Source organism: Boeremia exigua, assembly GCF_020726555.1.
Source record: "Boeremia exigua strain MPI-SDFR-AT-0100 chromosome Unknown C7974scaffold_2, whole genome shotgun sequence".
Taxonomy (NCBI): domain Eukaryota; kingdom Fungi; phylum Ascomycota; class Dothideomycetes; order Pleosporales; family Didymellaceae; genus Boeremia; species Boeremia exigua.
In genome coordinates, this window is record NW_025763519.1 from 2,801,888 (window position 1) to 2,813,331 (window position 11,444).

The window sequence follows — 11,444 nt, forward strand, 5'->3', positions numbered from 1 at the left end:
GCCAAGAGATAAACAATAATGCTCTATAAATGTGCCCTAAGCCTCGTAAGTGTTGTCAAGCCAAAACCTACCTTACACTGTCAGTGACCCTTACGCTATTACTCAGCGTGCACAGGCCCTGACAGTGTAAGTTAGGTATTCGCGACTGAGTGGAGTCGACGTGTCATTGTCCTGGTTGCAGAATTTGCTTACTATACCGTTAGATGTTAGCCTCAATGAAAACGAGGTTCGACAGCACTCAACAATCGGGGACGGCTGATGAGTGAATTTTCATCGTCGTATTGCAACTATGGACTCCACAGTACTCACTAACCCCAGCGTGCACGTGCGTCAACAGATCATTGAATGTGTGGTGTTGCGCTGTGACAAGTTGCCAAAGTTGTCGGTAGGGCGCATGTCGCACGGAAAAGGGCGTTGCCCAACGGGTCCTCAAATTGACCAATCAGAGCGTCATCTGGTCCGGCATCGCCTTAGATCATCGTGGTTGGTTGGCAGCCATGAACTCCGAATCACGCATGTGTGCTGATGGTATTCCGAATGTTTATTAGCCGCCAATTGCGATCATCTCACAATAGCAATCAGCCATTTGCTGGTTGTCACCCTTGCGGATTGGTAATATGTGGTCATATGCAAGTAGGCCATGGTTGTGAGCGATCTTCCAAACACCTTTGCAGTCGACGGCTGAACGAGACACTTCTCAGATCGAACGCACTAACTCTCGGCCAACTTCTGTTTCACAACTTGACGATATGATGCTTGGTGGCTTTGGATGCGCGGTGAGAGCATGCATGCAGTATCTGCCGTGCTGGACACGCACTCGCAAAATGCTGCACAAAACATTGCAAGCTATTAAAATAAGCTTTGTTTTATTCCGGTACTACGTAGGTATGGTCGACTACGATCTGGATGTACGAGTCATTTTCCGTCGCGGAAAAGGTGGCCCTGTGACTCAGATACAGCGGTCAAGCTTCCTTCGAGTTTTCCGTTGGCCATCAAGTTTCGGTCTGGCCTCCGGCAGCGTACGTCTTTTGAGCATACTGTTGGCATCCCCATTCTTCCTTGCCTCTTGCATCTTTCCCAGCGTAGAGAGCGTTTGGTACAATCTTCTGAATCTGTTCCGCAGCAAGCCCAGCATGCCGAAATTGCGATCCCTCTCCCAGATCGCCCCATTGTATACCGTTCGAAGGGAAATCGTCTAGCTGTGTCGTCGCCGCGCAAAGCACTCTGATGCTACCGAACATCTGTGGGATAAATCCCTCGCGTCTGTATGTGAAAGCCCACCAACACACGCCAGTCATCAGTAAGCTGAGGAACGTTGCTGCCCATACGGGATATGCAGCGTAGGTGATCTGTTGCTATCAGTGATTGATCTCATTGCAAATGAGGCGAGCCTACATTGTATCTTGAGTGCTCGACATGACGACCGTCAGCGTTTTCGAGCCATATGGCTTCCTGGGTTTGAAGCGCTTCACCAAGCATCCAGTGCGTCAGGACGCTGTAGGCCATGGTTGGGAACAGAATTTTCTTTGGGAGCTGCAAGAGATAATCTTGTGCGAAGCTCTCGCCGGCTACGATGGTGGCTCGAAGACGTTTGCGCCCATACTCGAGCTTGCCCCAGTCCCGCTCCTGCTCTTTGTTAGCAAAAGCCCCGCTCGCGAGAAGTTGTGTGCATACCTGGCTGACCAAGGTGACGTTATAGATCATCATCAAATACAACAAGGAGTAGATGAATTGCGCACCGTTGGAACTGGGTCTGGTCAACAAATATCACTCAGAAGTCTGCGTGAACTCACATTGCGAAGGACATCACCTCATTGCTGATATGGTCAGGGTCCAAAGAAGTAGCAATCAAAGACCGATTGAAACCGCCCCAGCCGCCCGAGATCTCCGCGAAGCGATCCTCGTCAGACAGCAAGCAAATAGCTGGCTTATTCATCGAGCCGTTGCTGTACTGACGGCAAGCAGCTTTCTGCATTGTGTCTGTTGTACCCAGGCTACAAGAGTCAGCAAGACTATTCGTTAGTGGAGTGCGTACCTACGGAACAGCAAGGACTATCGATGCCCCTACGAGACCCAAAGTGCATAACATGAGGAGACACATCTGCGTAAGCGCAGTGTTGCCCAAGTTGGATATCAAACTCTTCTTGAATTTTGTGGCGATGGTTGGTTGGGGTTCATTCGAAAACTTGTCGGACGAGTTCCATCTCTTGCACGTCTGGCAATGACCAATCTCATCTAAAGAAAGATCAGACATCAGCCTTCCAGAAAGACAATCCATGTGACTTACCACCTGTTATCGATTCGTCAATGTCGTCACGACAATGCTTGTGGCAGGTGTGCGTATTATTCCTGCGATAATTGTCTCCGCCATTGACCATGCATTCACTGGTAGGCATCAGTATCGATTCAAAAGGCTGTGTCTGTGTTCCTACCCTTGGACTCTTAGATCTGGGTCAGACGCTGAAGCTACAATGACATCACCGAATGTTAGGCAGTGAGACTTCAGCTTGCCTCGCGCCATCAGGTTGACAGACAGCATGTAGCCCGATTTTAGAATCAGACAAGCAGCAAGGATGAAAGCAGCACTCATGCGGACATTCAGTCGACAATTACCAGGCCTCTCATCGTGAAGACTGCAGTATACTCCTTGCCCCATTAAACAACTACCTTCCTGGTACATCGGCCTGCGAAACGATCCCAGGTTCGGGTCGTATACAAATGAGTTCTCTAGTGCCGTAACATCAGTCGTTGTCTTCAAGAACTCGGCGCAGTTTGTGTCATAGTGCACCTGCATCGTACTCCATGACCTGCCAAATTCTCTCGAATCTGCGCCATACACATCGCGGCTTGCCTTCAAGATCATGGTGCTTTCCGGAAAATGAGGTTTGCCAGTCCTAAGGGCGGACCAACAGACGAAGGTTGCCGAATCGCTCATGGTCTTTTGGGTGTAGAACATGTTGCCTCGCCGTTGCTCCCACAAGGCGTCGGTCGTGTTGGCAACAGCGTGGAATGACACTTCGTTTGGAAGACTCTGAACGAAAGAAGGGCCAATTAGCGAATTAGCTAGATGACTTGATCAGCAACTGCTCGTTCGATTCAGCAAGGCGCCTACCAAGAAAGTGCACCGGCATGGACGTCAACACAAGGAAAAGCCATGCAGCCCATGACCGCTTCCTCCCCTCCCATTTTTGGTTTATACTGAACGGGGAATTTGTTCCAACCCTCGAATCTCCAAACTTGGAAAGCACATGTTTCAAATCTGTTATCTTAATGGATGTAACCAATTGTTGATACGTGTTGCTCATGCCTAAGATCATGGTGGCGCACACATTGATCAGCAGAAGCATTGCAGTGTTAGTCTGAGTTACTTGTTGGCAAGACTGTGCTTCACCACCAACGGATGTCGTGTTGGTATTCACTCGATCGCGGAAATGCTGGGCATAGATTGAGATCAGAACGATCATCCCGATGGCGAAGAATGTCGTGAGGGCTGCCATCCCCCGGAGGGATCGGTCAATCAGAAGTTGATCTTGCCAAAGACCTTTCGAGACCCGAGTTGGCTCAATCTCTGCAGCGGGATGTACTCGTATAGAGCCTTGTAAATATCGTGGTAGGGGCTTCCTGCGGATGCGGTTGCCCAAGTTCTTAAGCTTCTCGTAGCTACTTGTGGAAGACGTCGCTGATTCGAATGTATCAAAGCTGTTGACCGAAACAAACCCGGTCTTTTCGTCCATGCTGTGAGTCGGCAACGGCCGCCGTGTGACTTGTCGGCTCCATAACGAAGGTCTCGGATAAGTGTTTTCGGACGCGACATTCGCATTGGCCTTGTCTTGAAACTCCTGAATGGGATCCAAAGGATCATAGCCATATTCTCCAGCCATCTTTCACGCGCCGATTGGGGACGCGTCGGACCCCTTCTCCTCTTTCGTATCACGCGCTCTGCTCGTCGGTATGCCGCGATGGGATTACATGTTCGAACACGAACGATAATGGCAGAGTTTTAGTGCTTCCTAGCACGGTCAGGTATCTATCCCCGGATGACATCTTCATCTAACGCGCGGCGTAAGGCGTCCAGCAAATGCACTTCCATGATGGATTCGGGACAAGTCGCGCAAGGATTTGGGGCTTGTAAATTATCCGCTATTGGTCGACGGCTGCGAGGCTGTGCTTCGATGCTGCCAAGGCGGAGTCATGCCTGACGAGGCTGCAGACCGATTCGCTGATTGAAGGATGAGGCTATCGTTCCATTGTGACTAGGTTTAGTGGAGTCTTCCATCCACTTGTCAGAAGTTGCGCTCCGCCCGGTAGGAAACCCAGCTTGCTGTTTGGTATCCACCAGCGAGTTTTGACCGCCCGAACGCCAAATTGGCCCACGCGCGGAAGAGCGCACCCTTAGGCAACATCTTTTACACAATGGCTGCAAAACATGCACGTTCCCGGCGCGACATAGATCAAGACATACTTCGCCGTCGATCAATGAGTTCTCAATCTTGATCGAGAATCCAGTTAGGCCATCTAGGTATGAGGGGTGTGGACCGCGGCTATGGCGACTCTTCCAACGCCATCCGTTCGTGCAGAGAAGCGCATCGTTGTCGGTGCTTGCCAGACTGTACGGACACTCCTACCCATGGCATAGAGGTGCGGCAAAGGCCTCTGAGTGGCTTCAAGTATATCCATTCCCAGACCAAACCGAGAAAATGAACTCGTTGCAGAGCTGTTTATCTGTCGTTCCCCGTTGCACGTACGTACCTGCACTATGCTTGCAGACTGTTCTATAGTTAGGGAAATCCGTTAACAATCATATGGATAATAGTGCTGAGCTGCATTGTAGTGCTCTGACAGCATCCAACTTGCAATGGTCTTGGCGTAGAACGACAGCTGCAGCTTGTTGCTTACTCACCAGGGACCGCTTCTTATACCTCCAGCTTCCACAGAGCCATCGCCTCACCCAGTGTCGAAATGACTTCAATCGCCAGCCCTAGCCGTGCAGACTTACCAACCCCACCGTCTTCCTCTATCGCGTCGCAGCATCCATCGCCCTTACCACAGCCCCGGAGGCGCCCACTGCAGCCCGGCGGCACGAAAGAGAGCGAGCTCATCAGATACCTGGACCATGGTCTGAAACAAATTCAAAAACGTGTCGACAACCGCATCACAAACAGGAAGACGCCCGCACTGTTGGGCCAGGAAGAGGGGTATGGCGCGTTCTGGGAGGTCGCAAAGCAATTAGACGGTCTTGTGGACGTCGTTTGGGTCTCAGGGTCACGTATGTGCTTATTATGCCTCTGAAGATTTGGACTGACTTAATGCTCTGGCAGCAAACCTGCAGATACCCTATCTCCTCAACATCGCGGTACTCACGATCGATTACCTCCCGCAATTCCATAACAACACCCGCTCTACACATGCCACCTTCAGGCTCCTCGCGAAACTCGATTATGCCTTCTCATCTCTATTGACGGGCCATGACTCCTCGAGTGGAGAACATTTGCCAGGTTTCGAGACAGGCCGCACCGTGGCTACAACGGACAAGGTGCGATTGAAAGGCATTGTGGATCGCACGCGGTTAACGGTCGTGCGTGTGCTAAGTGGAGAAAGCGTCGTAGGGGAGAATGAAGAGACAGACGAGGGAGACTCAATGGATACAGACACAAATGAGGATCAGAGAGCAGGAAGTCGGACCGATCAAGACACTGTGGTATTTGAGGGATTTGAGGATAATGAGGATGCCGATGAAGACGAAGATTGGGAAGAGCGCAATATTGGCAGCATATACGAACAAACAATAGGGGGGCTTGGAGATGTTCTCGGTGGACCACCCATTGGAATCATCACAGACGATTGTGGCGTCAATGGAGCCAACAAACTGAGAAGAGAGCAAGGCTTCGTTGAGTCTGGCGGAGAAACTGAGTAATGAGCATCTTGAAGCACAACGCATGAGCTGCAAGACAGAAGGACCACATGTGCAGGCTGTATTGGTGCCCAGCTGTCACAGCTGCTCAGAACTGCCAGCCTCGAAGCTCCCATGATTGTACCGACATGAACAAGCGAGACTTGAGATGTGGAGTCAAAGATTTTAGGCCGGATCAGGACAGAGTCGCCCATATGCGCGAGCGAGGCTGCAACGAAAACACCTTCACAGGCCCAACCTACAGACGGAACGACTTCATAGCCACAAAGATACCTTAGCACACGCGTTCATGTCGTTCTTCGGAAGATTGCTCGAAGCTGATCCTACGAACTGCGGTGTTGCAAAGTAATTGCGTACCAGGAAGGCGCGTCCGTTTGCTCTTGCCCAAACCGACACGTGCTACGTCAGACCTTGTTACTACGCGCACCATGCGATTGGCCTGCTGTCGCACAGTGGAAATATCGCGTCGCGAGTAAAGCCGTGTCAAATCACGCCTGCACGCCAGACAGACGACACTCTCGTCGCCGGTCGCCACGATTCGTTTCGACGCATGTACTATAGTGTTTCTCTTCTCTCTACACTCAACTCCCCGGACGTTTCTTTGATCTTCTTCTAGCATGCCAACATATCATGCTTGTAACATCACCGTTTGCCTGGGCTCTGTGCCCCTCGCTGAGACGACTACCAGCGATGTCGTTCTCAGGAAGGGTGAGGTAGCGAAGCGGCAGAGCGAAACTGCCGAGAAGAAGCTGCTGCACAGCTCCTACTTGAGAGAGAAACGCGTGTTGTTCCCTGGCGATCCGGACGGGTTTGAGCTCAATTGGCTAGGTAACGCACCATTTATGCAGGTTGAGGCTGATGACGGCTTCGCTCGGTCCCCAAGACCCAACGGCAGCCCTCTGCAAGACCGTATAGCGCAAGCGCTCACTCTGCATGTCAAGCTATCTGACAAGGCTCTTCACTCTGGCTTCACCGGAAAGACACATCTGAAGATGGAGGTGCTCTTCAACGGTCAGCTCTCGGCATGTTCTCTCATTCACGCCAACGACATACGTTCGGGGGCAAAGTCACTTCATCAAGTCTTTTCCGGGTACAGAGTGGACTTTCTTGCTGAACGCCCGTGGGTCTTACTGCCACCCTTCACTACTGCAGATGGCGGAGCGAGAAGATTTCGCAGAACAATTACACCATTAGAACGTTTCAATGAGATCAGCACTTCGATACTCAAAGAGGCTAAAGAGCGAGGCACGAATAAATCCGGAGACTCGCCACCGTCTGCTGTGTTCCTCAATGCACTCGCCCAGATGCAGGCGCCAGCTTGTATCATGGACATGCAGAAGCCTGGTGGCAGAAAGTTCGGTGTTCTCGACGTAGTCATCACAGCCGGAACAGGCAACAAACCCATTACCGGTACGAGCTACCTGAAGAGCCCACAAAGGCTCAAGGATCCTGACTACGTTGTGCGAGCGGGGCCCGAGAACAAGATTGAGAGCGAGAGCGGAACTGCCGTAGTCGGTATAGGTGAAACACTCGACGAGGCAGACGAACACCTAGAGGCAGCCAACGTAAGCCCAGACGGTGGACACACTGATGCAGGAGGAAATACCGAGACACAGAACGAACGTCCTACAAAGCGTCGAGCAGTTTCCCTGGCTGAAGGTGTCTCATGTCGTACAACTCAGGGCACAGTCTTTCAAAACCCCTTCTCGGGCGTGCAAGTACCCTGTCTTTCCCCTCAGGAACTGTTAGTGGCGCATCAAGACGAGTCTACAATCACTGGGAGAGTTAGCCAACGTTGTCCATCCTTAGAGCACAGCAGTGATGGCCATAAGGAACCATTACCTTCTAACGGTCGAAATGGTGCATATGATGCGGCATGCGAACCACCAGAGATGAATGGATGGCACAGCAACGGATCTCATGCTCCCCAGGGCCACCTCCCTCTGCCTCCAAGGCTCTCCTCAAACATCCCGCAACCAATGCAAGCACCATCAACGTTGATCAATATGCCATCATCTGATTTGGTGACTGGACATGGAGGGTTTACTGACTTACCATTCCCCAAGCCCACCTTATGCTTGAGTCCGATGGCACAGACGCACAGCGGAAGTGGCCCCTACTTTCCGCAGCCTGTGTGGCCTGGTGGGAATGACACCTCAGTCCCTAGTATGAGTCCATGCCCTGCTATTCCAAACATCGCACCAACTGCATGGATGATTCCCACTGCTACAAGCTGGCCAGCGTCATCAAGCCCGGTGGCTTTACCTTATCGTCGCCCTATTATTCTCCCACAGCAAGCACAGTCAACCCTCTACACTCTAGATCCATCCGCTTGTCTGCATCCAGGTGGGTTAAGCAGCCCACTCTCACACATACCGGACTTCTTCAGCCACCCAGGATCTGCACCGTTCGCGACACCAACGATGCCGTCATCACCAGCTTTCCCGACATGCGAATCACTGCCACCAACCGCTTTATTCTCTGTTACTTCAAACTCTAGAACAAGTGCATCACCAACAAAAGGCATGGCCACAGTCGACTCAAATGAACATTGTTCTAGTGTGCTGATCAGCCGAGTCGTAATCAGCTTCAACAGCAGGCCGGTGGTCGATCATCGTTGTAAGGTCGCCCATCACATCATCGTGAACCATGGGCGTCCTCTTAAGGGAAATGCTAGAGATCAAGCAGAGTCACCTGATCTCGAGTGTGGTAAACTAAAGACTAGGTCTCGCGCTCGACAATGGCGTGGTCCACACAACAAAATTATTCAGACAAACTACCGAGCAACTTCTCCGATCGAAGAGGGGAACATCTCTAATGGCGAACAAGGCTTGCGTGAGAAACGGCGAGACAGCGCCCAAGATGGTCAGGCTGGTCAGGCGACAAAACTGCCGCTTCCATACCTCAAGCGACACCAAGGCTCCTTGAGAGAGAACTTGCCAATCAATGCGCGAATCGATGTGCCAGACAACATCGCACCGTTCGTGCCTGCGACTGTGCTAGCGAAGAGCACACCAGTACTGGCGCCAAGTTCCATACAGACTCATATGCACGTGCCCTCTTTGCAGTCAGCTGCGACACAGCGCCGTGCTTACTCGCGAGATGCAACCCCTGGTATACAGGGTCCTAAAGCTGCCACATTCCTTCTCGACGATCCTGAAGAAGTTTTACGTGAAGCAGCGCGAACGAGGCGTTCCAAATCACCAACCAAGCCAGCAGCGACTGTGTATACCGCGCCTACCACGTCAGCAGCTCAAATCGGCAAGGAATGTCTGAGCGGCTCGTCCCCTTTGTCGAGCGTGCCTGGATCTCCCTTACCCGAGAGTCCGATCGAGGCGAGTAGTGGAGCATTCGTGCCTCCTGGTCACATCCCGCAGCTTGATGGATTGGCAGACAGTGCATCGCCGGTAGACTTGTCACACAGACTGGCAGAATCATCAGCTGAAAAGGCCTCTCTTCCAACACCGCAGCTTCAGCGTTCCGGTCTTGCTGCTCTCCCGTCTGTATTGGCAGTCCCGAAGAAGCGTAAGTTGACGCAGCAGTCGCCAACTAGAACGCCACGAGATCCCGACCGCCTCAGCACTGTCAACAACCCGCCACTCAACGACGATTGTGTCATTGCATTTGCAGAGAGTAGCAAAAGCGGTGCAGAAAAAAGAATTCTGAGACAGGTCAAGGGCGAGAGGCAAGGGTTGTTCAAAGAGGAGTACGTGGTGCTTGCGGTGAGGTTCTTTGTCGCTGGAGGTTGAGCCGAGGAATGCAATGTACAACAAAAGATCAAGACGCGTTCAAGACATGTAAGAGTATCGAGCCGCAATACAGCGTGTTTCGTTAGGAGAAGTAAGGGGATGATGCTAGCCTACAGATGTAGAACGTACCCCTCAGGATGCCAAATAGAAATATACCAATAATGAAACCAAAATCGTACAACTTTAGACCGCCAAAGATAAAGTGATCAGGTAGTTGCACACTCACTGTACTGTATGGACCGGTTCGTTTTGTTGAGCTGCATCGACATCTGCGTTTCCCAGCCCATTCATCCATATCATTTTTCCGAACAGCATATGGTGTTCGTGTGTGTGTCACCGCTACATCTACAGCTCAACATATCTGATAATATCCTTCAAGAGGCTTACCCTGTATGAAGCCAGAAAAGTCGTGCAACGACGTCAGGCTTTTCAAAGTCGTGTACCGGGGATTCCACGGCCCATGAATAATCAGGTCACGGTTGTAAAGCACATCGGACCTTTCCTGTTCACGGTCAGCACGTATGTTTCTAAATGTCAGCACGATATGAATGAGATGCTGTTAGGTGAAATTGGAATGCAAGATAATATGCCGAAAGATGAGAATACTTAGATTCATTTCTAATAGGAGCAAATGGTGCACCTATGCCGAGCGGAGCGAGCTTGTGTATGGAGCATGAGAGCGCTTCATTACAGTACTAGCTCCGGTATAGCGTCAAGGAGCTCCTGTCTACCTTGACTGAATCTGTTCGTTAGCCCTTTCTACTTGAGAGATTCCAGCGTGTTCGAATTTCCAGAATTCGACAACGCCTTTACCTTTGCGCATTACATTTCTCTTCCTTGTGTTGATGGAGAGCTAGCACGCTTTGTTTCAAGACTAGTTCTCCAGGACAGGAGCAATCTGCGCCTCCTTGCCTTGGCCGTGCCTAGGTTTGTTCAGCCCTTTGTTCTTGCCAGACTTCGAGGTTTCTGAATCCGGCACCGGCTTTACCTTTGCGCCCTGCGTGCCACTCTTCTCGTCCTTGTACTGGCGCAACTTACTGAGCTTTTGATCTTCATAGACCTTCCAGGGCGCGATCTTAAAAGCCTCGTCGTTGATACTGTCCGGATCCAGCTTCAGCCTGGCCTCAAAGTCCTCGCCTATCTGTTCTACACGCTCCGCCAGGGCCTGCTTTTCGTCGACAACGATATCCTCTGCTCCGTTAGAGTAGTTCAGATCTCCCCATGTGATATCATCAATCTCTTGAGAGAAGATGCGGAGCAACTTTGTATTAGTTTCAGACCGCGAGTGTATCCCGCACCCACCAGATATCGTCTTCATACGATAGCCGCACCGTACGTGCTTCCCGTCCAATTTCGACTCCCAATCGCAACAGTACATCATGTGACCTCGCAAATAACATCGACGGGTCAAGGCGTGGCCCCGCACGTCACCGCCGCCTGTGCAGTGGTGCGGCTTTGTCACCGCACCAGTGCGTATGTTGTTGACAGCCGGATTGAAAATCTGGCCATCAAAGTTCGGGCCGTACAGAAACGCCAAAGCCGTTTCCATGTCTGCATATGTAATCTTTTCTTCGTCTTTGTGCTGCGAGTAGTCCCATGTTGATGTGACGTCCTTTGGAACCGTCAAGTCACGTCGGGACAACTTACTATTCACGGTCTGACTGTTCTTTGGGTTGGTCATGGCTAGCGATTGGGAACTGGTTGTAGTGGTCTTGCTCGGGGGCTCAGTAGGGGGCGATTTGGATAAGGGATACTCTCGAATGAATCTCTGGAAGATATAGGCC

The 11,444-nt window shown here is 51.3% G+C and overlaps 5 protein-coding genes across 5 annotated transcripts; 2 read left to right on the forward strand and 3 right to left on the reverse strand.

Moving 5' to 3' along the window:
* Positions 1–992: 992 nt before the first annotated feature.
* On the reverse strand, positions 993–1,746 carry C7974DRAFT_303212 (uncharacterized protein; the record flags this gene model as incomplete). The annotated part of the gene is made up of 3 exons (XM_046137935.1): positions 993–1,349; positions 1,396–1,629; positions 1,675–1,746. Coding segments are annotated over 3 exons (663 nt in total), but the record flags the coding sequence as incomplete, so codon positions are not given.
* Positions 1,747–2,428: 682 nt separating this feature from the next.
* On the reverse strand, positions 2,429–3,734 carry C7974DRAFT_302289 (uncharacterized protein; the record flags this gene model as incomplete). The annotated part of the gene is made up of 2 exons (XM_046137895.1): positions 2,429–3,063; positions 3,113–3,734. 2 exons carry the CDS (start codon positions 3,732–3,734, stop codon positions 2,429–2,431), a joined length of 1,257 nt encoding a protein of 418 aa, XP_046002008.1.
* Positions 3,735–4,866: 1,132 nt separating this feature from the next.
* Positions 4,867–6,221, forward strand: C7974DRAFT_114882 (uncharacterized protein). Its single transcript, XM_046135061.1, has 2 exons — positions 4,867–5,266; positions 5,319–6,221. Exons 1-2 carry the CDS (start codon positions 4,960–4,962, stop codon positions 5,912–5,914), a joined length of 903 nt encoding a protein of 300 aa, XP_046002009.1. The 5' UTR covers positions 4,867–4,959; the 3' UTR covers positions 5,915–6,221.
* A 307-nt stretch (positions 6,222–6,528) lies between these two features.
* C7974DRAFT_303359 (uncharacterized protein) lies at positions 6,529–9,660 on the forward strand (the record flags this gene model as incomplete). Its single annotated transcript, XM_046137938.1, has 4 exons — positions 6,529–7,371; positions 7,468–7,570; positions 8,234–8,746; positions 8,915–9,660. 4 exons carry the CDS (start codon positions 6,529–6,531, stop codon positions 9,658–9,660), a joined length of 2,205 nt encoding a protein of 734 aa, XP_046002010.1.
* An 874-nt stretch (positions 9,661–10,534) lies between these two features.
* On the reverse strand, positions 10,535–11,341 carry C7974DRAFT_447935 (uncharacterized protein; the record flags this gene model as incomplete). The annotated part of the gene is made up of 1 exon (XM_046145653.1): positions 10,535–11,341. The coding sequence occupies one exon, from the start codon at positions 11,339–11,341 to the stop codon at positions 10,535–10,537; it is 807 nt and encodes a 268-aa protein (XP_046002011.1).
* Positions 11,342–11,444: the final 103 nt, after the last annotated feature.